The sequence below is a fragment of the Micropterus dolomieu genome, linkage group LG03 (genome assembly GCF_021292245.1).
Source record: "Micropterus dolomieu isolate WLL.071019.BEF.003 ecotype Adirondacks linkage group LG03, ASM2129224v1, whole genome shotgun sequence".
In the NCBI taxonomy this organism is placed as follows: domain Eukaryota; kingdom Metazoa; phylum Chordata; class Actinopteri; order Centrarchiformes; family Centrarchidae; genus Micropterus; species Micropterus dolomieu.
In genome coordinates this window covers 203,393-229,495 of record NC_060152.1, presented here as the reverse complement: position 1 = coordinate 229,495, position 26,103 = coordinate 203,393, and the positions used below count along the sequence as shown (strand labels likewise).

At 41.2% G+C, this 26,103-nt stretch overlaps 2 protein-coding genes across 2 annotated transcripts in view; one reads left to right on the top strand and one right to left on the bottom strand.

Annotated features, from left to right (window-relative positions):
- Window positions 1-2,754: 2,754 nt before the first annotated feature.
- bves (blood vessel epicardial substance) lies at window positions 2,755-16,499 on the top strand. Its single transcript, XM_046045805.1, has 8 exons — window positions 2,755-2,912; window positions 4,360-4,606; window positions 5,420-5,544; window positions 5,990-6,177; window positions 11,536-11,644; window positions 11,849-12,016; window positions 12,158-12,293; window positions 15,409-16,499. The coding sequence occupies exons 2-8, from the start codon at window positions 4,384-4,386 to the stop codon at window positions 15,537-15,539; spliced, it is 1,080 nt and encodes a 359-aa protein (XP_045901761.1). The 5' UTR covers window positions 2,755-2,912; window positions 4,360-4,383; the 3' UTR covers window positions 15,540-16,499.
- Window positions 16,500-21,909: 5,410 nt separating this feature from the next.
- tgfb2 (transforming growth factor, beta 2) overlaps window positions 21,910-26,103 on the bottom strand; it is an 89,754-nt gene continuing 85,560 nt past the window's right edge. Inside the window, exons 6-7 of the mRNA XM_046045806.1 lie at window positions 23,062-23,215; window positions 21,910-22,918 (exon numbers count right to left, since the gene is read on the bottom strand). Coding sequence (XP_045901762.1) covers window positions 22,760-22,918; window positions 23,062-23,215 — 313 coding nt within the window. The 3' untranslated portion in view covers window positions 21,910-22,759. The remainder of the gene's footprint in view (window positions 22,919-23,061; window positions 23,216-26,103) is intronic.

Below are 26,103 nucleotides of genomic sequence, written 5' to 3'. Positions count from 1 at the left end.
CTCTCTCTCCCCTTCACCCCCAACCGGTTGAGGCAGATGGCCGCCCACCCTGAGCCATGGTTCTGCTCGAGGTTTCTGCCTCTTAAAAGGAAGTTTTTCCTTGCCTCTGTCGCCTAGTGCTTGCTCTTGGTGGGAATTGTTGGGCTTCTGTAAATAGCATCATAGAGTACGGTCTCGACCTGCTCTTTTATGAAAAGTGCTGTGAGATAACTGTTGCTGTGATTTGGCGCTATATAAATAAAACTGAATTGAATTGGATTGAAATTCAGGGGATTCCAATGACACGTTTACTGACGGCTTTTACAGAGGTGTGCCAAGTAAGCCAGAGACTCTTTCGAATGTCACGGGGGGCTGGAGCCAATCCCAGCTGACATCGTGTGAAAGGCGGGGTACACCCTGGACAGGTCGCCAATCCATCGCAGGGCCGTATTTCCTTCAGAACCTTTCAAAGTAAAAGCTCTCAATAAACTCAACATGAATTACTGCTGCAAAAAACTTTCTCACGCTTTTATTTTGGAGGCACAATCACTTGTGAGGCCAGGCATTGTTCTGACAATGGCTCTGGGGATTTAATCCCGGTACCTAACAGCAGTGAGAGTACCAATAGCTAGCAAGTGGAGGTCTTTGTGTCTCTCCAAGGACATGCCTTCCAAGACCATCACTGACCCACCGCCAAACTGTTCATGCTGGCAGCATAACGTTTACCACGGTGTCTCCAGGCTCTTTCACGTGTGTCACTTGTGCTCTGTGTGATCCTGCTCTTATCTTAGCTCTTATCTTATCTCTGGCAAATGCCAATCGAGCTGCACAGTCATGGACTGTGACCACAGCAGAGATGCTCACAAGTCTTTGAGCTAGAGTCCAAGTCAAGTCTCAAGTCACTTGTGGCTGTAAGTCAGCACACCCCCACAGACTCTCAAACCCAGTATAACGTTAACTAAATAAAACTGTAACATTACATGATCAACAATAAACCTCTAACCTGTTTTTCACCAAGCACAACCATGTAGCCTAACAATGCGTCTACAACTGACAGCTTATAAATTACTGTAAGTCAACACATCCCCCAGACTCTCAAACCAGTGTAACGTTTTAAATAAATAAAACTGTAGTGATCAACAATAAACCTGTAACCTGTTTTTTATTAATTAACATAATGGCAGCCAGCGGGACGCAAATGATTACATTAATCAATCACCACAAGTATGGCAAGTAAACAAACAGTCATTTATCTTTCCATAATGAACGAAAGTTCAGTTAACTTCCTGTAGGTTGTTGCTAAAGTAAGAAGCAAGCTAACGTTAGATGACCAGTGCTGAGCTAAACACGTTTACTAACCTCAGGTTACTAACCTATTTTGCGTTCAGCGCTTCTTTTGTTTGGGCCTTGTTGTATGAAGTTTTAAAGCCAAAGTTTATGATAAATGGCAGAGCAGCTGCCAGGGTCTGTTGTCCTCTCTCACGTGTGGCCGCGCACAGCAGATACTACGTGTTACATAGGCAGGTTATAGGTAACGGAGGGAGGGGATCACAGCAAGCTCATCAGACGTTTCCTAAAAACATTGTTCATGAGTCCTGCACCTCGAGTCCGAGTCAAGTCTGAAGTCTTTTGAGGACGAGTCTGAAGTCTAGTCTGAAATCACTGTGTGTGCGACAGAAACATGCACACCAGAAGCAAGATGGAGGTCATTTTGTAGGGCTCTGGCAGTGCTCCTCATGTTTCTCCTCACACAAATGAGCAGATACCAGTTCTGCTGCTGGGTTGATGCTCTTCTATGGCCCTGTCCAGCTCTCCTCTTGTAAAGGCCTGTATCCTGGGAGACACAGCAAACCTTCTTGTGACAGCACGTATGGATGTGCCATCCTGGAGTAGCTGGACTACCTGTGCAACCTGAATGGGATGCAGGTACCGCCTCATGCTACCAGAAGTGACAAGGACACTAGCAACATACAAAACTAGAGAACAATCAGTCAGGAAAGATAAGGAGAGAGCAACTCTCTGTGGCCACCACCTACAAAGCCATTCCATTTTTGGGGGTTGTCTTGCTATTGCCTCTCCAGTGGACTATAACGGTGGTTGGTCCTTCAACCAGCTACTGGTAGCTTTGGCACTGTGTGCAGGTGCCAAGTCCAGGCTTTTTGTAATGGTCTTAAGTAATATTCTAATTTTCTGAGATACTGATTTTGGGATTTTCATTAGTTGTCAGTTATAATCATCAAAATTAAAAGGAATGAACACTTGAAATATATCAGTCTGTGTGGAATGAATATATACATTATACAGGTTTCACTTTTTGAATGGAATTACTGAAATAAATCAACCTTTTGATGATATTCTAATTATATGACCAGCACCTGTATATACATACTGTAGATAAATAAAGTATGTCTTCTTCTTCTTTACAATTAATCAGATCCCAGCACAACTTCAAAACATTTTCTTAATGAATGAAAAAAATTCAAAGAAGATAATATAACCAACAGTGCAATTGATTAGCTTGCATATCTATCTGAAGTTACCACAAATTTAATTAAAATTAGGTTAGTGGGTTAATTCAGCCAATTTCTACAAATTCACTGGGGAAAATAACTTCAAAAGATGCCTCTAATGATTTACTGGCAGATCATTAAATTGACAGATTTGCCAGTAGACTCTTTCCACTATTTCCACATACCAGATAACGTACACTGTCACCCCCTGTTTGAGCCCTTGGTCACTGCAGTGCACTGTTATCGCCTTCTTGCCCATTTTAGTCTCTCCCTGTCAGCTGTGTGGAATGTTCAGCATATATTGTGCAGCCCCCCATCTAAGGGTCCAGCCGGCAGTCACCAGCAGTGTCTCAAGTCTTTCATAGAAATCATTCCTCCTTCTATGCTGTACAGACTCGCATTCCACGGGCTGCTGCTGAATCGGTAAGTAATGAGACATTTTCCTTTCGGTACTTCGACAACCAGTTAGAAAGTTGTAGCTGAGAGAAATTCCTCTGTGATGAGACAGCATGCGTATCCCCACATCTATTTTTACATGCCCTCCCAGTGCTAGAGCACATCGCCTGAGACCGAAAAAACACAGCAGCTGATACTGTCAAAGTGGGATACTATTATGTCGTATATAGCTGGAAATAAAAAATCTAACATTTTCAACACAATTTATCATTATTCTGTGAGCAAATGTACTTCTTTGAGTAGAACATACACAACCAAATATTTTTTTATATAATATTCAAAAGTTTTTTTGCCAAAAGCCTACAGTACTGTTTAGAAATGTAATTGAATGTATATTCATATATGTGCAGGATCAGACACAAAACACATTGACATATAAAATGAATCAATGAATATATGATCCATAAAAATGAAAGAAGCAAAGTCAACAAAATGAAGTAAGTATAATTAAAAATAAAGAAAACCAACAAAAATTAATTAATACAGTCCAGAAAGTTTAGTTCTTGTCCATAAAAAGATTGGTTGTCTAGTGGCTGAAACTTAAGATGTACTTAACAAACAAATGCTGGTGCTCTTGAAGAAAATGTGTTTCTTTTTGATGCAAATGTCAAATGTTCCATAGACAGAGACATCTTTTGTTTGGCCACGAGTTGACTTTTGTGTGTTCTTACAAAACACAGCAATTGTTTTAGGCAGAGAGACTATTTAAAGCTGCACTAATCAAAATATTTTATATGATAATGTTTTTAAATATTTATTACAATAAACATTTTGCCAACATATTCTGCTTAATTATATGGTGTGACTGCAGTGCTACTGGGTAACCATCAAGGAATAATTTGTTAACATTCAGGTTGGAATAATAATGGAAAGATGTTCTCATTATTTGTCTTCTGCTGACATTGCATGAAAGCAGCAAATATTTGCAACCGCCAAACATTATGCACCAATTTGCAACTAAACAGCTGGATATTTATTAATTTACCAAACCTACTAAAAAGAGAGTCCATACTGGACTTATATATTCATCAGGTGGACACAAACACAACTCCAAATGAATGATAATGTTTCTCCTGCTGCTGAATGTGAATCAGCAACTGTTGCCATAATTGGCAACAGTTGCCAGTTGTGTTTTTTAAAACTTGTTTTTCTGTCCCCAATTGGCCAAAAACGTCAATGAAGACTGCTTTAAGTCACATAAAATAGGAAACATGTCAAGTAAGAAGAACTGTAGGCACAATAGAAAATCATAAGTTATATGTAAATACACATACATTTCCTTTCAAACATGTTTGTTAGAGCAAACAAATAAACTATATGGTATTTTCAAAAATGAGCAGAAGTTCACCATGACCAGCATGTTTCCTAAGCAATTCATCATCTCCCACTCACACTTTCTCCAACCTTTCCCTAGTCTTCAAGGTGACCCTGCTGCAGCATGTCTACCCCAGAACTACCTGCCACTCTCTTCAACACATCGCCCTCCTTCTCGGCCAATCCAGGAGTCCTGGCTGTGGAACCCAATGCCACCTCGTGCCAGGAGTGGGAGCAGGTCCACCAACTCCTCTTCCATCTGGGGAACCTGTCCCTGCTACTGGGCCTTGTAATCCCCACTACCATGGGGCTGCACATGATCCTGCTGCGCCTTTTCCTGATGACAGGTCTGTCCACAGCACCCCCTGCTGACTGCATTCCTAAGATAATACTGTAGCTGGGAATATTACTGAAAACTAAATTTATCAAAGCCTCAACAGATCTTTACTCTGGTCAAAAGTTCCCTGTACGTCAAACCATCTGTAAGTTATTACCACAAGCCTGTTAAGGATTTGGTTTAGTTTTGTTAACGGTGGGAAGGTTTGGATTTTTTAAAAACAGTCCACCACAAAGAGGCCTTAAAAGGCTCTGACGATCCAGATAAAGGAAAGAGAGTATGGTGGATGGAAAAAGCACTTCCAACATGTTTATCTTCTGCTTGGAAGGAGAGTGGGGACAGGAAGTGGCAGGATTTATGTGTAATGTGGTTGTAATTTTAGTTCATTTATTTATATTGCCCTTGGCAAGTTATTCTCAGAGGGTTTTACAAGAAAAAAAGAAAGAGGAGCAATAAACTAACAGATCTACCGTAGTTAATCTTGAAAGGTAACTTTAAAAACATCTTTTTAAAGTTACTTTTAGAGGGGTCATATTTATATTAATACAATAATACAAGACAAAAAAACTTTGCTCAAACTAAATTTCAATTTGTTGTCAGTGTACTCATTGTATTTTATTCTATTGCCTTTTAGTATGTACAGTTAAAAGAAGTTTACAAACATTTAGGTTGAAGTCATTCGAACAAATTCTTTTAACTCTACAGATTTCATGTGAACAAATTATAGAAAGCTACTTCCCATTGGTCAGAAGTGAATCAAGTGTTGACATTCAGTGTCTAGACTTCTCCTAACTCCACTGTTCTGTGTCTTTAACCTTGACAGGATGTGGTCTCTTCATTGTATGGGCGACTCTGTACAGGTGCAACCTGGATGTAATGGTTTGGAACATGGTATTTCTGGTGGTCAACTTCATGCACTTGTTCTTCCTCCTGTACAAGCGTAGGCCGGTGAGTTCTACATTATTATGTCCTCATTCACATTCTGATAGTCCCGTTACATTAAGGCCATTTGAGTGTTTCACCAAATTGAAAAAATGGCCGCAGGTTTTGGGAAACAGTTTTTATTTATAGTCAGGTTCAGTGTTGCGCTTTTGAGTCCTGTCTTGGGCAGGAAGCAGCAAATCCTCCTGGGTTACTTTATGGTAATGAAATGTAGATAAAATCCATGGGTGCCACTGGGGGATTTAGTAAAATTAAGGGGCCTTACCCTCATGGGTAGAATCAGACCAGGACTTCTGACAATGAGACAGGAGACCTCAGTTACTGCTCCTTTACCAATTCACCAACTATTTGAATGTGTTTTCCCATCAACCACAGCAGCATGACTTAAGTTTGCTTTCCATGTTGATTTTCATTAAAAAGCTGAATAAAGGCTGTGGCTCTGCTCTGTCAGATTAAGATCGACAGGGAGCTGCGGTCAGTCTACAAGCGGATGTTTGAGCCTCTCCATGTACAGGAGGCTCTGTTTCAGAGGCTCACAGGACAGTTCTGCACCATCCAAACACTGAAGAAAGGCCAGGTGTACGCTGCAGAGGACAAGACCTCTGTGGACGAACGTCTCAGCATTCTCCTCAAAGGAAAGTATGTGCTATTGCAGCTGTTGTTCTGTGTTGTCCACTTTCTATATGATAGATATGTCTCAGTGATTAATCATTGTTCACTGAAGGCCCTAAAATATAAGTCTTTTTGTCTTAATGTTATTAATATTGTGGTGCCGAAATGACTAGTCAATTAATCAATAAGACAATCCGCAGAAAATGAATCGTCAGCAGATTTGATAATTGATTAATCATTTAATTAATTATCAATCAGAAATGCCAATCTGTTGTTCTCCAATGCGAGGATTTACTCTCACTACATATTTGTTTTTGTCTGTTTTTGAACATTTAAAAATATCAATACCTGTCAGTATGGGTTTGAGGCAAAGCAGAATGAGTCAACGCCTCACTGGGCCCATAAGGTACCACCAAGCACAGACCCACCTGCCAAAAACCAACATAATAAGCCACCCAGTCCCCCGCAGCCTTGTGGCATTTGTGATGACGTATGCGCATCGATGGCGCACAGCCAAGAGCAAGGCACCCTTGGCCAAAAGGAACTTCAGGTCCGCTATTTCCAAAGGCTTTGTTCAATGCGTGTAAAACCAGCGCCAAGTCCCGCTGCGGAGCAGCAAGCCGTGACACAGGCCTATGCCTCCGCACCCCCTTCAGGAAACGCTTCACTAGAGGGTGTGTTGAGCACCTCGCCCTGGCAGTTTATGTAGGCCGCTGTGGCCTTGTTGTCGGTGCCTGCAGTAGAGGGGCAAAGTGCTGGACCACCTTCAGCACCGTGAGGAGCTCTAGCACATTTATGTGGAGAGGCATGTGAGTCCGCCACAGGCCACCCACCACCTGGGAGAGGCACGTCCCTCCCCGTCCCACCCCATCCCCAGCAGGGAGGCGTCTGTGAAGACATATGAGATGTGGGATGTAGGGCTGCAGCTAACGATGATTTTAGTATTCGAAGCTTCTATATATTATTTTTTAACGATTCATCGATGCGTCATTTAAGAAGTACTTTTGCTTGGTGGCAGCGGCGGCACCCCCACCCCCGGTAACAGGATCAGCTGTGCACGTTTATTGGTGATAGATATTTATTAGTCCTTTTGGAAATTCATAGGGTGTCATACAGTAAACATCAGACCAACAACCATACAGCTGCTTTACAATCACAAACATCACTCGAATGCTATACAAGTTATACTACAGGCTCGTGCAGACTACACGACTTTCAGCGTCGGCCGATGGCCGTGCAGTTCAACTTGCCGTAACATGACGGCAGTCTTGAAGTCGTTGTGGCGTTCACACTACTTGACTGATCAGTGGTCGCACACACTACAGGAGCTGACAACAGCTATGGCACCCAACGCTGGTTTCCAAACACTTTTATCAACACACGTGAAATGTGAAACGGGAAATGAGTGATCCTGCACACGAAACAGTTGTTGTTTGTTATTATAAAGATGGCAATTATAAAGACAAAGAATCTGGGTGAAAGGATGGATTAGTACACGCAGGTAGCAAATGCTCTGTATTTGTATAGTGCCTTTCTAGTCTTTTTGACCACTCAAAGCGCTTTTACACTACATCCATACACTGAGCCTAAGGACTGAAACAGAAACTAACATTCACACTCACTCATACACTGGCGGAACAGCCGCCAGGGGCAATTCGGGGTTCAGTATCTTGCCCGACACATCGACATACAACTAGGGGAAGCTAGCTATTGAACCGCTGACCTTCCGATTAACGGCCAACCTGCTCTACCTCCTGCACCACAGCCGCCCCAGGGTAGCAGGGATTGTCTTAGCTACAGAGAGCTGGAGGGGCGTTAAAAGGTGCAGCCCCCCAACACCCAGTTAACTGTTGACTGTGAGGTTATAAAAAGGAAAACAAACGCACGTGTGCACATTTTCAGCTGAGGACTGCGGCTTACTTTGGCTTCAACTAAACAATCAATCATGATTTCCGTTAAATGCTAAAGTTGCTGTTACTGTTACCTTGTCTGTGGTCAGCTGGCAGAACACCGGCTGCTTTCTGATAAGGCGCCGTCGTGCTGTTGCCGAGGCAACAAAAGTTTCGTATTACGGTGGACGGACGGTAACATTACAGAGTTGTTGTTTTCTTTAGCTTGAAATAATCCCATACTTTGGACACTTTCTTTTTTGTCCCTCGCTGTTTTCTCTCTCTTCCTCCACTTTGCAAACAGCTCCATTATAATCACTTCACAGCGTAAACGCAATGTGCGACAGTAATAAATGTCCCTGCGAAACACTGTGCTGTATAGTTACATGGATTAAATGAAGCATTTTATGAATTGATTTTATCTATTCAATCGATGAATCATTTCAGCCCTAGTGGGATGTGACCCTGCCCAACAGAACCCCGACCGACAGAGAGAGGGTCCCGCCAGTAGGCCAGACAGAGGAACGGCCAACAAACGCCGCTTCTGCATGTTAGCGGCAGCCACAGAGCATTTTTTACAAAACAGCTTACACACAAAGAGCAACAACGTTATCACACACATTCCCAACCCATAGCATACCAGTCGCTTGCTCTGAGTGACAAGGGTCAGACCAGCAGCAAACAATCCGGTTGCTAGATGTTGTTAGTCGCAGCTGATGTCGAACAACGTGGCACACGGGGTTAGCTGATCCACGGGCAGACTGTGTGTTAATGTTGGGCTCCTGCTAGCTACACGTTAGCTCCCTGTTAGCTCAATGTTAGCCTGACATTAGCTGCCTTTTAGCTTAACATTAGCCTCACCTCGCTGCCAGAGGAAGGCTCCGGGCCAGACAATGGGGCCATATCCGGGGTTGCCTGGGAGAGTCCCCCGCGGCTACAGTTGGGAGGACAAATGAGCTGCATGGAAGTCCAAACATGAAGTGGAACGGAGTCAGCCCACTCAACGGTGACAGATGAATGAGCAAGAGGGGGAAAGGTTTACAGTTTCCTGTCGGTTGAGCAATTCTTAGATGCCGCTCTAGCCGGTCTGCTTGAAGACATGATCTGCTAGTAATCTTCTGCTTTTTAGACAAGCTAAGTGCTGAAGAAAAATGGGAGCCGATGGCCAGGTTGTACACAAGGTGACGATGTAATAGAGGCCCATACTGTGGGTAGGCGTAGACAAAGGTTTTTTCAGTGCTGCGCATGCACACATAGGGGCAGGGCTAGACTTGGACAAAAAATTGGCCCTGGCATTTTTTGCCCAGGCGGCCCACCAAAATCAGTCAGACACCCCTCACCACTACACCATCCTTCCATTTAAGGGATCAGATTAGGGGTGTGAAACACTTAGCCCATTGTAACATTGTAAAAGACTGGGGCTATGACAACAAGACAAGAATATATTTTAATAGGCCTACTATTTAGAAAAAAGATGTATCAACGGAATAGTTGACAGGAGGGTCTGGGGGTCCTCCCCTAGAAGATTTTGAGCATTAAACACTTAATTTCCTGCATTTTGGAGACATTTTCTGCACCAGGGGAGCACAAAATTCAGGTGGCAGGTGACAATTCAGAATATAAAAATATAATAGTATACAATGCAGTAATCAGTGGCTTTTTTAGCTTAAGTTGCTTTTTTTAAACAACACAGTTGTCTTCTTTATTTATATTGCACTGCAGGCTTATTGTGCAATAAACCTTTAATAGAATTTTTATTTGTTAATTAACTTGGTGCGAGCTATTTTTCAGAACATCTTTAACCAATGCTTTCAAAAAGTGGTGGCTACATGTCCCCAGTGTCCCAAGTGTTAATGACCCTCCTCCCAGCTCCCTCCCTACAGGTTGAGCTACTCCATGCTTAACGCTTCACCTCCACTCTCCTCCTGCTCACTTTCTCACTCCGCCCTGTCACTTTGTGACTTGCTAACACAGCGTCCACGGCTCTCTTTTACTCCTTCAAGTGCCTGTGCCTGCTCTACGTCGGGTACTGCAGCTGATGTTTAAGCTACTGCAGCCCTGGTAGCAATCATATCGGTTGTTTTTGCGGATTTGGCGGCAGCCTTCTGAAGATTTTTTTTGGGGGGGGGGGGCAGGCGTAACACAAGAAACAGAGAACAAAGAGGGGTGGGGGCTAGTAAGAGATGTGATTGGGCCAGCCCAGTGTCAGTTTAGAAAATTACCCAGTTGGCCCATTTTTAAAAAACAATTACATAAATACAGAATTTATGTTACATCGACCCCAAAGATGCATCGGCCCACCGGGCATTTGCTCGGTATGCCAGATTACCAGTCCAGCCCTGTATAGGGATAAACCCAATAGCGATACCCTTAGAGGGCAAAGCCTATGCGAAGTAGAACTGTATGGTGATGGGCAGTTTACTGTTTTCTCTTTTGTCCCTGAAGTTATCAGTGCCCGTAGGCCAGATTGGGAACACCTGGCCCAGACACTCTGTGAAGATAAATACTCTGGCCCTTTTGCTCTCGTGCTCTTTCTGATCTATTCCCACTTTAACCCATTGGTTAAATTATGTTTTGTTTCCACTAATCAACACTCAACCTTCACACTATTAACTCATCCACATTTACACCACTGATGTCCAGGGGCGGCATGTTCATTAGGGCGACTGGGCGATGTACCGCCTAGCTGGGAAAAAGGCAGGAGATTTTTCTCACACTTTCTACCACACTTCTATCTGACAGTTTGTCTCTGAATATCGCTGTCCAATCAGTGTCAAGTCGTGTTCCGTGGAGTCCCTCCTCTTTTGGTGCGATTTCAGGCTGGTTGTAAATCGCCCAGATCTCTCTTATAGACGTTCATGTAAAGGCAGTTTTTTTCGAGCTGCGGCCGCTGCAATGCGATCTCGCACTTACGTCATGCGCCCAGCAGCAGAGCTACGCTTCTGCCAACTGAAAACGACTCGGCGGTCCTCCAGCTTGTTGCGCTCACTATGAGTTTTGGCAGTCCTCAGTATCCATCTCCCTATTTCTCATGACCTCAAAACCGGGTTATGACAGGCAGGAGCAGACAACATTAGCTCGGATCTTCCACTGTTTGCTTCGTACGTTCAATTTAGATGTCATTTTACCGATACTCAGGTACAGAGCTTCTCCACCATCTTAGTCTTAATTTACGTGACCCACATAATATAGAAAAATTTGATAAATGCAGTAAATGTAACGTTATCATGTAACGAGCATGGATTAGTTCAACCTCAAGCTGATATAATATTAACGTTGCTGTAACGGTGCAGTATCTGAGTTTCCAGCATGTTGTGTGAAGCTGTCTCCCTGTCTGTCTATAGCTCCTGTCACACTGCCTTGTACCTGGGAGGATTGTTTTAAAACCACACAAATTAATTATTATATTATTATGGGAACTTAAGGCTTAAAATCACTTGCATGTTTTATGTTAATAATTATTAGAGTTTTGACTTTGAAATTTTCTGTGTGACAGGTTAAAGGTATCATACAGAGGCCATTTCCTCCATAACATCTATACAAATTCATTCATTGACTCTCCAGAGTTCAGGTCCACTGAGATGCACAGAGGAGAGAAGTTCCAGGTAATAAGAAAATCAGATAAAATAAATTAACAAACCCATTTGGGCCATCACTGCTTAATTGCCCAAATGATTCAAAATCTAAAAAGGTTAAATACGTCTAAAAATAAATAAAAACCTTAATGACTGCAGTGGTGACATGAATAATGGGACTGTTTCATGGATAGCTCACAATTTCTTTAAAAACATGTTGTGTTTGTTTGACAGGTGACCATCATGGCAGAGGAGAATTGTAAGTTCCTGTGCTGGTCTCGAGAGAGGCTTACCTACTTCCTGGAGTCAGATACTTTCCTTAGTGAGGTGTTCAGGTACCTCATTGGCAAAGACATCACCAACAAACTGTACTCTCTGAATGACCCCACACTCAGTGACAAGGTGGGTCCAGCTATAATAAAAAGGTTTTAAAAGCACAAACACTGGAATAATAAACACATCAACATCATACTAAACTAAAAAACTACAACAATGCTTATTGTACTGATGGTGTCGATGATGTTGATGATGGATGTGTCTTAGGCGGTGAAGAAGATAGACCGTCAGCCCAACCTGTGCTCTCAACTGTCTATGATGCAGATGAGGAACAGCATGGCAGGCGACTCTGATGATGTCCTTAACCAGATCCTACGAGGAGGATCTGCTGGATCATCGCTCCGTAGGTCAAATTATTACCCAACAAGATGTTTTAATGTGGTTCCTGTTTAATGTAACAAAAAAAGTTAACGTTTTCCACTAGAATTTTTAAGTTAAGACTGCTGGCTGAATTACATTAATTCAAAGCAATGTTTTGAGTATGGTGAATTAACTTTTAGGCCACAATAAAACACATTTCTAAGTTACATGAACTTAATTGTCAACATGAATGCAAGTATTTAAGTTGATCCAACATAATGTTTGAAGTTAGGTGAAGAAGCTTTTTGGCCACATAAAACACATTTCTAAGTAACATGAACGTAATTATTAAGTTGATCTCTGCAAGAGTTAAGTTGTGTGTTATCGAGTTATCTTTAGTATTTCTTCTCATCTGAATCATAGTCTAATCATGTCTAGCTACTTGTAGTTTATAAACGTAGCTAGCCTACATGCTAACCGGAGCGGTGGCTAATGGCTAATCCCATATTAACTTAGCTTGCCAAAACGTTTTCCATGGCTGCCTGGCCACCTATTATTCTCGCATTTAAACCTACTCAATCAGTGACAGGCTACAGCTACTAGCTAACTTTACCTCGGCACACAGACTGTACTATCAACACTGCTCAAATTTCAGAGTAAGGACTTCCAGATTTCGGTATTTGGTTACAGTAGGCTATCACCAACAGAATCCTGAGCAAATGCAAATATGTGTAATTAAGCATAAAATGACTTACCATTCAACACATTACGCTTCAATGAGTTTCAGCTGTGGCCCTGTGGTCACTCATCTGCCAACATGCCCGCACATGCAAGAGAGGGAAACTGTGGGCCATTTAAACGTCAACAAATTGTAACTTAACTGAAAATGTCATGATAGTATACTGAATCAATAGGCATAATTTGTTTGTCGTCCAAGCTCAATAAAATAACAAATACAAGTAAAAAGTCGAACAGTATCTCAGAACTTGATTTTTTATTTCACAACAATATACAATATTTAAGTAATGACTAAAATTCCCCTGAATTAGTTTTTAGAGTGCAGTTTATGGTAGATTATTCCATTTGTTGATTTCCCTAATCTAAACCCATAACTTACAATGATCCGACATGTTCATAGTAATACAAGTAAATGTAGAAAATGTAAAGTGATTATGACATCATTAACATTTTTTGATGGTAGTGGAGAGCAGGGGCGAAATTTTTCAGAAAAACCCAGCCCCGCGACCTGACCCCTGATAAGCAGATGAAGATGGATGGATGGATGGATGTTTCAGACAGAGATATATTTTAGCTGTGGTCACTAACTCACAGGTGTGGTCTATCAATATCAGGTGGTATTTTTTACAAATGTAGAACGACTTCCGTATAGTTTCACTTTAAACATAACACACTGTTACTTTCGACCCCGTCAGCTGGGACAAAAGTAACACAACAATACAAGCTAGATTTTTTGTGTTACCACCCTTTAATATATAAACATGACTGTGACCGTGTTAATGTGTAACTGCAAACATCTTTTGTTCTTTATCTTAAAAAAAAAAAATGTATTACATTTTTATTTTAAATATTCTGTTTCAAAAGTAACCTGACAGCCCAAACTTAAAATTGTTTAGAATATTTCATATAATATTAAGGATATATTATAAATATGCAAATGTGTGCACCTAAAACAGGGGGAAAATGGAAAGATGGACATTGTATATGAACCTGACATGATTAAAATAAAATAAGACTTTACTGATCCTGCACTGGGGATATTTGCATGTTGTAGCAGTTTCAGAAACTGTGAAAAAGTGAAACATAATTTAGAAAGACAGGACAAAAATGAAAATAAACAATAAAATTAAGATAAAAATTAAAAAGCTATTTACAGAATAGCCCTATACAAATTTCAAATTAATTTAAAATTGTTTTAGTAAGAACAGTATGAGTGATCTGCTTTTTGAGTGCTTTTTACCAACACCTACTACACTGACCTCCTTAGGAGACAGGCCAAAATAAATATCAGCCGCTCTCTTAATATAAGCATGCAGCTTCCTCTCCTAATGCAAGGAGAAGACTTAATAATGTGACAAAAGAAACACCTCAGGTTTCCAACACATCAGGTTTAACGGGACAAAAGTAACAAGTGTTACTTTCGTCAAAATCATGCGATATTTGGCAGCTCCATCAAGGGTTGCATGCTGAAGGGGCTGTCATAGCTTGGACTGCAAATGCAGTCAGGGCTCTGAGGAAATCGCTTTGTTACTTTCGCCCCGATTTACCCCTGTATCATACATGTTGCTTATTACCTCAAAGGTTTAAAGAGGTGGTATTAAGCTCATCTTCAGGTTCAAAATCCTATTTAGGGGTTGTACCAGAACAGATTTAAATGGTTTAATTTTTAAAAAACACCATATTTTTTTCATACTGCACATTGCTGCAGCTCCCCTCCCTCACCCCCAACCGGTTGAAGCAGATGGCCGCCCACCCTGAGCCATGGTTCTGCTCGAGGTTTCTGCTTCTTAAAAGGAAGTTTTTCCTTGCCTCTGTCACCAAGCACTTGCTCTTGGTGGGAATTGTTGGGCTTCTGTAAATATCATCACAGAGTACAGTCTAGACCTGCTCTTTTATGAAAAGCGCTGTGAGATAACTGTTGTTGTGATTTGGTGCTATATAAATAAAATTTAATTGAATTGCCAGTCTGCCCCGGATTTCTTGTCTAGAGTCGACTCATTGTCGTCTTATGTGTGTGTGTGAGTGGAGGGGTGGTACACAGCAGCTTTGCTCTTGGCGCAGCTGTTGCCCTGTCTCTCTACCTCTTCTACCACACACACACACTACATATGCACACTGCACACATGCACACTGACCCCACTTTCCTCAAGGCATATGGTTAGAATTTTGGATTTATTCACAAACAATAAAAAGATTTATTAAAAACTTCTCTATTTTCACATTTTTATTTGCAGCATTATATTTTGAAATGTATATCATAATAGGCTGTGGTTCTATGTAAAATCAGACATTGAGCACCCCCATATAGCCAAAATGGCATCATCTTTTTTCATCCCTGAGTGCATATTAAGCAAAACAATATTAAAACAACCTAAAACAATCATCTAATTGATTCAGTTGTAATATTTTTGTGCTTCTAGAAAAATCACCTGGGATCAAGACCTCCTCAAAGATGAAGCCCATAGAAGAATGCATGGAGGACGATGTTTTTGAAGAATCTGTACCCTCCAAGTCTCACCGAATGCCCAGCACTTCTACTAAGGAAGTGTAACCAGCAGGGGACGCATCACAAGATCAAATGCATATTGTGTAGGTCTGTTTGGCATCGGGGGGTGGGGTCACTTATGATAATCAGTAGTGAGGTTTTTACATTCAAGTTCTTATACATTTTTCTCATCTTTTACTAAATGTATTTAAAATTTCAAAGGTTGTCTAGATCTACTGATTATTTTCTTGATGACAGACATGATGATACTGCTTATTCAGCTTCAAAAAACTTATTTTACTATTCTCTGCTCTGCTGCTGTCTCCACTCCTCTCCTGTCCAACAATAAACACAAGGATCATTAAATGAATTAAGATTAATGTTACATTAATTACACTGAGGAAATAAGAAAAGCGAACCACCACCATTGAGTTTCTTGACAGCTTCATTGATGTTAATGTTTTCAATGTAGTAAGTCCCTGCTCTGGGGACCCACAGGTGGTCATTTGAGTGAGTTCCCAGAAAGGTTACATTGCACTTACTTAAATTAACAAGCGTAGTTGTCGTCAATTTGAGTAATATTGGGAGTCATTTTCACTTCACCTGGTTCACTTTGTTGTCTCCACTGTGGCTCTCTGCTCTGCTGTTGTGACCTTGCTCCATGTGTGTTTAAACTCAGCCCCAATACAGAGAGCAGGATTTCCATGATTTCAACATGGACTTGTATGATGTAACATTTACTGCATCCTTTAGGATTTTGATGTTTTGGAAATGCATGATGCTGCAGCTTCCAGCATACCTGTAGCCGGTAGCCATGACACCTCTGACATAGAAATGCCACTCCGGGGACCCTGAAATGTCACACCTTCCCATTGTCTGTATGGGTAGTTGCTTGATTTGTCCAGTCACCTCTAAAGAATCATTAAATAGATTAGCATTAAACTGAGCTTTGTATTCTCAAATATCAGTATCAATTACTGTTTGTGATTTCACTGTTGTACCCCATTAAATATATGTGATAATTGATCACTCACTTTGTTGTTTGTTTTCCCAGATAAGAATAATCAGTTTGAGTTTGAGTTAAAACTGAATTATTAAAGGCAGCGTAAAGGTGTGATGGTCAAGTATTTGTAGGACTGTAGTGCCCCCCTGTGGCCATAATATGCCATCCCCGTTTGGTTCATTACAGTGAAGTCAGTTACAGTTGCACTACCAACTTGTACCTCACCACAACAGTTCATCTCACATCCAAAAAATGCAATAACACCACTTCATACACATTTTTCTACCAATAGTAATACTTTGGTAATTATATATTGATAATAAAAATCCCAAACAACAGCACAACAAGGTCAACACACCAAACCTTGAAGCAGATGGGCTACAGTAGCAGAAGACCACACTGGGTGCCACTCCTGTCAGCTAAGAACAGGAAACTGAGGCTACAATTCGCACAGGCTCACCAAAACTGGGCAATAGAAGATTGGAAAAACGTTGCCTGGTCTGATGAGTCTTGATTTCAGCTGCGACATTCAGATAGTAGGGTCAGAATTTGGCGTAAACAACATAAAAGCATGGATCTATCCTGCCTTGTATCAGCGGTTTCAGGCTAGAGGTGGTGGTGTGATGATGTGGGGGATATTTTCTTGGCACACTTTGGACCCTTTATAAACATAGTTATACATATTCTTTATTAATAAGCTCATCTATAATGTGCTTAATAATTGTATTTTCATACTTTCATACATCGATTCACTGTTTATAAACGAAGTATTGTTTTAATGACAAACCATTTATATATGAGTTGTTAATGGTTCATAAGATCATTTGGAAAGTTAAAAAAATTATTACATAACTGTCTGTTTTTTGATACTTTCCTGAGAAAGAATATAAATAATCTCAGCATAACTCATAAATCTACTAGTGGCAAAGCCCAAAGGATGCTACAACCGAAGACTACCCGAAAGATGCCCCAGCTAACGTGACTGGGTAAAAACCTCACCGTACCGTTTCTCTGAACTCCTCATCAAAACTCCAAGATCTGCGCTTCCAGAGATCTGCTGTGATGGGACCAGCAAAGGTTGCTTGGATGGTCTGTTGAAGGACACCAATCTTACTCCCCCTCTCCGTCCCCCCAGTGCTTTGATCAACCGCTAACTTGACACGTCTAATAGTGCGTGTTCATAGATGTTTTAATATATATGTCTTAATAATACTGCAATTCATGATTAATTGTGGTAGTTACTAATGGTAAGAGTAAAGTATTTTGAGTGAGCTCATATAAAGTGAGGACAGTCTATGCCTCATTAACCATTTACAAAAGAAATTTAACGGCAATAGATCTTCTCTAAACATTTGTTTAATTCAGGTAGTTACAAAGCATTTACTAGTTGTTAGTAAGTACTTTGTGTGAGCTCATCTAAAGTGAGGACTATCTATGCCTTACAAAGCATTTACAAATGATACTGTAACACAATCATGAGTTTTCTTCTGAACGGAAAGAGGAAACGGACACAACACAAAGTGATACAGAACATATTATTTATTACAAAATGCCTTTTAGCCATTCTTTGATAAACCATTGCTGCATAAACAGGCCACTTCCGCTGCAGACCTCTTCTGTCAGGCCACCTCCACTGTCAGCCTGGTCAGGACAGGAAATACACGCAAAAACTACAAAATAAAAGCATGCAATTTGAGAAGAAACACATTAAAAATTATAAAGTTTAATCACAATTCATTGCTCATTACATGGTCAACACTTTCTCTCACACACAGCAGCCCACTACTTGCCCCAGATGTGTGTGATACTGCAACAAAGTTTAAGTTTTAAAATCCTGAAATAAACCAACAAAGACTACTGCTCAAGGAGAGACGCAAACCCGCTCTTTATAGTACCATATTAATTAGGGTTCATACCGCATAGCGGTAGAACTTTATTATTATATATATACTATAATTATTATTTGTTGTCTGCCGCGCTGGCTCAAATTCCCGTGAGATGGAATGAGCTAGATACATGAAACTTGCGGGAATAACTGGAAATGGTGTGCATCAGCTTCCGTAGAAATATGAACTCAATCGGCCACATGGTGGCGCTGTAAATAAGGCTTAAAAATGCAAACTTTGAAAGGCCATGCCCCTTACACCGTAAGTCCGATTGACTTAAAATTTCTCACACAGGTGCAGCTTAATGTGTTCTACAAAAAAGCCTCTGGCACCATTAAGGTCCGACTATAAAATTTTCCCGCTATGAAAATCACATTTTTGACATCTCCTCCTAAACCATAGCTCTGATTGCAACCAAATTTTCAGTGAATCATCATTGGATCAAGCCTATTAAAAGTTGTATAAAGCATGTCAATATCTCAATTACCTTTCAAGATATGGACCAATGAACTTTGAAAGGGGCGTGGCTCTGGACATAAATGAACATAAATCAGCAACTGTAGGGCCAATCATCACAAAACTCACAGGATATGTACAGATAGGTGCCTCGGACATATGTATCGATCAAGCCAGATGAAAGTCATCAGTTAGCTAAACTTCAAATGTGCCTTCAGGATGTTAAAACCTGGATGACCTGTAATTTTCTAATGTTTAACTCAGATAAAACTGAAACTTCTGTTCTGAATTGGTGCTATATAAATAAAATAAAAAAGAAACATGCTGCAGCAACCTGATTTAAATATCACAAGCAAATCAGAAAGAACACTCATAACATGGAGTTACTTTGAAATTTAAATAATTTATTTAACACTAGATCACCACAGCAGTACTGTGTTACAGCATAGTGGGTTTTATCATCAGCATCATCATCATCATCATCATCATCATCATCATCATCGTACTAAATGCCCAAAGAGGCTGGGGTCTGGTCACCTACATCAACACTCCTCATTTGATAAGGGTGGGGGCCCTGACTAATAAAACTAGGTATTATAATAGTAAAATTAAAACAGCATCAGTGCAATTTGTTTTTATAAAGAAATACAAAGATGACAGACAGCTTTTGCAAGTTTGTGGGTGAAATAAAACTTTTATGTTGCAGCAGACAATACACTGATGACACTACAAAACATTACTACAGAGCTGTTACTGGTTGGATAGATTTTGTAATATTTTTGGCTCTAAGAGCATTTTTTGAAGGTCACACTTCATTAACACATTCTGTTTTTTCATCACACTAATTGCCAACAGCTTTTTTCCCAAACACAGCTCCATCATCACCTAAAAAAACCCACAACATCTTCTTTCTCTGAACGCAGACTGTTCAAAACTAGTGTGGACTGAATCTGTGGCAGATAATTCTTAAGCTTATAAAATGGCATCATTTCTTTGAGTTTTCTCTATGTGTGGAAAGTCTCTAATTGTTCAACAGCAATCACTGCTTAGCACAGCCAGTATATACTAAATGGGACAAAGTTGGGTCTAATTTTCGTACTTATCTTTTGGTTACAACAACATTGTACTTGTGCGGCTATTTTACATATTGTTGCTGACTGGCGTTTCCTGACAGGAGAAAATGACGGTTAAAGCAAGCAAGTTTGTTGTCAGTCTGGTAGTAAATTTACAGTGTAGGTCACAGTGTGTCCGATAATAAAATGGATGTCTGTTGTTTCCCCAACTGCTGGAAAGTGAAGGCAGTTAGTGCCAGCTAACCTCTGCCTGAGCTTCAGACTCTGGAACTCTGAAACTGGAAGCTCAGCAGGACTGGATGGGTCACACGCAGTAGTATGTTTTTAAAAGGAAAGTACATGAACACACACTGCAGGGAAAATATTTATAAATAACTGAAATAACTGGCATGGTAAAATTACATCAGTAAGAGGCTCTGAATTTTGGTTTTGATTACTTTTCAATTAATCGTCCAGCCCTGGGTCAAAATTGAAGGGGTCTGTAAACTGTATGAACTTAATACAATGTAAGCGAGCTATATACTTGACTCGCTTCCAATAACCATTGTTTCACTAGCTTCTGTAAGGCAATGTAATCTCTCTAGCAGAGGGATTCTTTCATCTGTTTCAAATGTTTCTAGGGGTTTGTCATCTACATTCTAAAAGTATCTGCTACTAGAACACTTGCTATGAGCATCTAACCCTTCATGATATAATAGAATAAAAAGAAATTGTGAGCCTAGAGCCCACAAAAATGTTTACTTGCATGTCATTGTAACTATCCGTTATTCCTTTATCCATGATACCCTCCATGCTCTCTTCTATCAATCCACTTTTTAGGTATAATCTCTGCTGTCTACGCAGTTTTGCCCTGCCTGAACGCGACTGACCTCAGGTGCTGATGTAAAAACGTAAATATTAAATAAACATTATTTTCTTTAAAATGTACTGTTCTTATCTAGATATAACGAATGAAGCATACAACATACTGTTGAGCAAGTTTATGTCCCATAATTGATGTTCAGTAATTATGTGTTATTAATAACAAACACAGAAATTCAGGTTTTACTGCTTTCTAAAATTTAATACAAATGATGGCCAGCTACAAAAATAAGACCACTATAATAGAGCGGAAATCCTTTAAGGTGATGTTTTTGTTTTGTTCTTGTGGTGGCTTTTTCATGCAGTTATCAAAATGAATATATTAACATCTGTAAACTACAAAATAGAGTAGATATTATATATCATCAGTGCGAGGTTGATAGTATCCACTTCTCTACCTGGGTCAAAATTTGCAGGATGCTTAACCATGAACATCTTAAATAGCAAAACAATGAAAAGGTTTAGAGAATGACAAAGGATAACAAACAAAGACCAACACAGAAATGAGGATGTGTGACTGTGAAAGCTGTGGAGGCCTCAGGTGAAGTGTGGGTAGATGTCAGGGGTGGGGCTGTGTTATTTTCAGGACTTATTTCACACATGCACACTTATAACTTATACTTCCAGTGTTTGCCTTACTTTCGTGTCTCGGTGTGACAATTGTGTGAGTGATGCATGTTGACAGGGTCTTCAAAATGCAAAAAGGACATACCTGTACAAAAGCCACATCTGTGTCATTGTATGTGTATGTATTTGTTTTTACGTATATGTACTGTGCAGTGGGATCACAATAATCAAAATTTTGTCATGACTTTGATACCAATGCTAAATATTATTTTATGAACATTCAATGTCTTCTAATTGTGGCCCTGATATGTACTAAGCAGGACATTTTACAGTTGAAAACAATTGCATGTGAACTGTTTCTAAATGACCAGCAGTTTTTTGTAAACTATGCTGTTGGCTTGGCATCAGCCAGTTCATAATGACATGGATCCCATTCTAATGCTCCGTATTTGTATAGCGCCTTTCTAGTCTTTTCGACCACTCAAAGCGCTTTTACACTACATCTGCATTCACCAGTCATACACATTCATACACTGAGCCTAAGTGCTCAAACAGAAACTAACATTCACACTCACTCATACACTGGCGGTTCAGTATCTTGCCCAAGGAACCTCCAACACGCAACCAGGGGGAAACAGGGATTGAACCGCTGACCTTCCGATTAACGGCCAACCCGCTCTACCTCCTGAGCCACAGCCGCCCCACCCTGCCTGTTTCATCTGGTTTATAGACTGTTGCCAGGAGCCAAAAATGGGACATTTTCACTTAAAGACAACATTGATATTGAAATCCTTGTCCTTATATTTGAAAATATGTATGTTGTTTCGTGGTTTTCAGTTGCCAGAGAATAATAATTAAATATAAAACATTTTTTGTAGTGAGAGGTGTCTTTTTCCCTGTTGTTTTCTGGGCAGTAAGAATTTTGTACACTGCTAATACAACCTGGCTGCATGCAACGTCATTTGCATTATTTCCTATAGTCCATTCAGATCAGATTTGTAAGTTAACGTCACAGCAAAATCATGGTAGGCAACCTGCTCTGGGTTTTGCATGTTGACATTGGATAGCCAACAGCTCCTGATGCTTGCCAAGAATTACACAACAAACTACAGGCAAACTGCAACCCAAACTCAACATGAAAATCTCTGTACACAATGTGCTTGTCGTTAGGCATTTTAAACCAAATTCTGCAGTGTAACCCTGTACCTATGGTACTGAGCATTGGTATCAAAGTCATGTATCATGACAGCACTGGTCATTGAACAAGCATTGAATTGTTCTGTACCTCATACCACTCCTGACTATGTATGAAGTATAATAGCACATGTAAGAGAAAGTACAGTTGTGGTTTGAATGTATGTATGTAATTGCAGTGGGCATATGTGTGTGTGTTTGTGTAAAGGACGGAGAGAGAGTGTTGGTGCTGGCTTGTAAGGGCCTCTAGCTGCACTTGCAGGACTTGACCTTCATATTGGAGAGCTGCTCTATTTTGGGGGACTTGCCGATGTAGTAGAGGATGGTGAGAGGCTCCAGGTCCTGGGAGACACAGCAGGGAGATGCTGATGCTTCAGGGTTGATGGTGTTATACAGGCCTAATACCTGGAACACAAGAATTGGACCCATTCTATAAAGAAAATATGAACTAAAGTAAGGTAGAACAAAACATAACCCTCACATTGATGAACTTGCTAACTCAGATCACATAGATTGTTTAATCTTGGACCCTGTCCCTCATACTGTACCTTGGAATGCTGGGTGTCGGCGCTCCACAGATATGGACAGGCCCCGGCACAGAAGTTGGCCTCATAGCCTTTTGGCTCATGGATCCACCTCCAGCCTAGGTCTTTCTTAAAATCGATGTAGAGTGACCGTAAGCAGCAGTTGTCTTGAACATTTCTACAAAAAGGTAAAGGGGAGATGTAAATCGTGGTGCAGAGTTTTTGCCAGTGTGCACACTTTGACCACGCCCCCAAAGCGCAGCAGTGAGTGAGACATGCAGAGACAGCTGGGCTTCACTTCACAGACTATGGTGTTCTATTTAGTATAGGCTTCACCCTCTAAGGCTATCGTTATTGGGTTTACCCCTCCGCGCGCCTGCACGGCACTGAGAAAAGTTGTCTACGCCCACCCACAGTGTGGGCCTCTCCTATGTCCACATCCTTGTATATATACAACACTGAGACCTGGCCTTCGGCTCCCATTTTTCTTCAGCACTGAGCTGTTTAAAGAACAGAAGATTTACAGTTAAAAAAGAAGAACAATTCCTTCCAGCAAGTCGGCCTGAGCGGGGTGGGATCGTGGAACATCGGCCGAGGGCTCAATCCCAGGTCATGATGCTTGGTCTGCGCCCTTCTCTCCCCTGAAGAGATGCAGCACCAGATCCGCCGTGCGAATCATTTTGCCAGTAAGGACGTGGAGGTGTGATGGTCCACCCACTCTCTGGACGAGGCCCTCAACCTGTTACCGGAAGAGTGGGAGTCCCCCAGCAGCTCCCCGTTTCCCCAGTCCCAACCTCCAGTGATGCCGGCCTCGACGTTGCTATGTTCCCGGGGCAAGCGATCATTAGCCTACCAGGATGCTAACGTCAGGCTAACGTTGAGCTAACAGGAATCTAACCTGTAGCTGACATGCGATCTGCCTCTGGATCAGCCGATCAGGGAGACCACGATACTCCACATTATTTGTGGCTAATGACATCTAGCAACCGGATTGATTGCTGCTGGCCCAACCGCGTCGACTGCTTGCAGCTGGCCCACCCTCGTCGACAGGTAAGCTATAAGTTGGAAAAACCTGTGTGTTCAATGTTGTTGCTCCTTTTGTGGAAGTGGCTGAACAAACGCTGTCTGTGCCTGTCTCAGTCGAACCAGCCACACCAAGCACACATTTCCCACACTGTGTGAGCCAGCTGCCGTTAGCCAGGTTGCTAACCAGGCAATCTTACACACCCCTCCTCACAGAAACTGTGTATGAGCCCACGACAGTAGACTTCACGCTTCATGTTGACGGACGGACATTGCTGACGTACTGAGGTAAGCGTGTCGACTCATTTCCGTTTCCGGTGCTTGTTTGTTGGTACCGTGTTGTGCTGCTCTCGCTAAATACCAGTTACATTTGTTAGATTACAGCGGCCAACTGTCCGCTAAACACTTATTCTTACAGTAATTTTGCCTAAGCACTCACAGTTCTTTCCTCGTGACTGATGTTCAATCTCATAGTTGTAGCTACAGTACTTTAGCTTAGCCGTTAGCGACTTTAGCTTAGCAGCTAGCGATGGCTTCTCCTTCTCCATCTCTCTCTCCTACTTTCTCCTGCTCAGTGTGTCAGATGTTCAGTTACTCCTCTGCCTCCTTTAGCAGTAATGGTACGTGTAACAAGTGTAGTTTATTTTTAGACATGGAGGCGAGGCTCAGTGATTTAGAAGTCTGGCTCCGCACCTTGGTAGATCAGTCTTTAGCTACTGTAGCTAGCCAGTCCCCGGTAGTCGGTGCGGAACAGCCTGAGTTAAAAACAATGTCAGACACCGTAGTTTTCTCTGGACCCCTGCCAAATTTGACCAGTGATGACATGTATAGCCGCATGTCGTCATTCCGCCGCTGGTTGTCGAGGTGGTGTCCAGCAAACGATGTGGGCTTTGTAGATCATTGGCAGACCTTCTGGGGAAGACCTGGTCTGATTCGGAGAGACGGCATCCATCCCACTTGGGAAGGAGCAGCTCTCATTTCTAGAAATCTGGCCAAAATATATTAGTGGACCAAATCCATGACAACCCAGAGTTGAGACCAGGAGGCAGAGTCGCAGTCTAACACACTTCTCTGCCCTTCTAATTCAGCAGTTACCCACCCAAAACCCTACGCAGAGTCGCAGTCTAACACACTTCTCTGTTCCTCCATTTCAGGAGTTACTTAGTGAAAATCCTATAGTGAAGGTGTCTGCCCCCCGACCATCGAAATTATTTAAATCAAAGGTAAACAGAAGAGGAGCTGTGCATAAAAACCTCATAAAAATTAAAACCACAAGAGCAATAGTGCAAACTAAAAAAAAAAATTAAATGTGGAAACATCAGATCTCTTTCTCCCTAAATGAACTAATATCAGATTATGATATTGATTTATTTTGTCTTACTGAAACCTGGCTGGGTGATGGAGAATATGTTAGCCTAAATGAATCCACCCCTCCCAGTCATATTAATACTCACATTCCTTGAGGCACAGCCCGAGGAGGTGGAGTTGCAGCTATCTTCGACTCTAGCCTACTAATCAGCTCTAAACCTAAACTAAACTATAACTCATTTAAAAGCCTTGTTCTTAGTCTTTCGCACCCAAGTTGGAAATCACTGCAACCAATTCTTTTCGTTATAGTGTACCGAGCACCTGGCCCGTACTCTGAATTCTTATCTGAATTTGCATTTGAGTTTTTGTCAACTTTAGTCCTTAAAACGGACAAAGTTATTATTGTATGGGATTTTAATATTCATGTGGACGTTGAGAATGACAGCTTTAGTACTGCGTTTATCTCTCTGTTAGATTCCATTGGCTTCTCTCAGAGTGTTCATGAACCGACTCACTGTTTTAACCACACCCTCGACCTTGTTTTGGTGTATGGTATTGAAATTGAACATTTAATAGTGTTCCCACAGAATCCCTCTTTATCCAACCACTGTTTGATAACTTTTGAGTTTGTATTGCTGAACTACACGCCACTGGGCAAAAATTTCTATACAAGATGTCTGTCTGATAGTGCTGTAGCTAAATTTAAGGATGTGATTCCATCAGCTCTAAATTCAT

What these genes read in the sequence shown, in the direction of transcription:
- bves (XM_046045805.1), top strand. Translation starts at nt 4,384, where the DNA reads ATGTCTACCCCAGAACTACCTGCCACTCTCTTCAACACATCGCCCTCC. An exon ending in GCGCCTTTTCCTGATGACAG is followed by an intron (nt 4,607 to 5,419) that starts GTCTGTCCACAG and finishes TAACCTTGACAG; the next exon opens with GATGTGGTCTCTTCATTGTA. An exon ending in ATCTGCTGGATCATCGCTCC is followed by an intron (nt 12,294 to 15,408) that starts GTAGGTCAAATT and finishes TTGTGCTTCTAG; the next exon opens with AAAAATCACCTGGGATCAAG.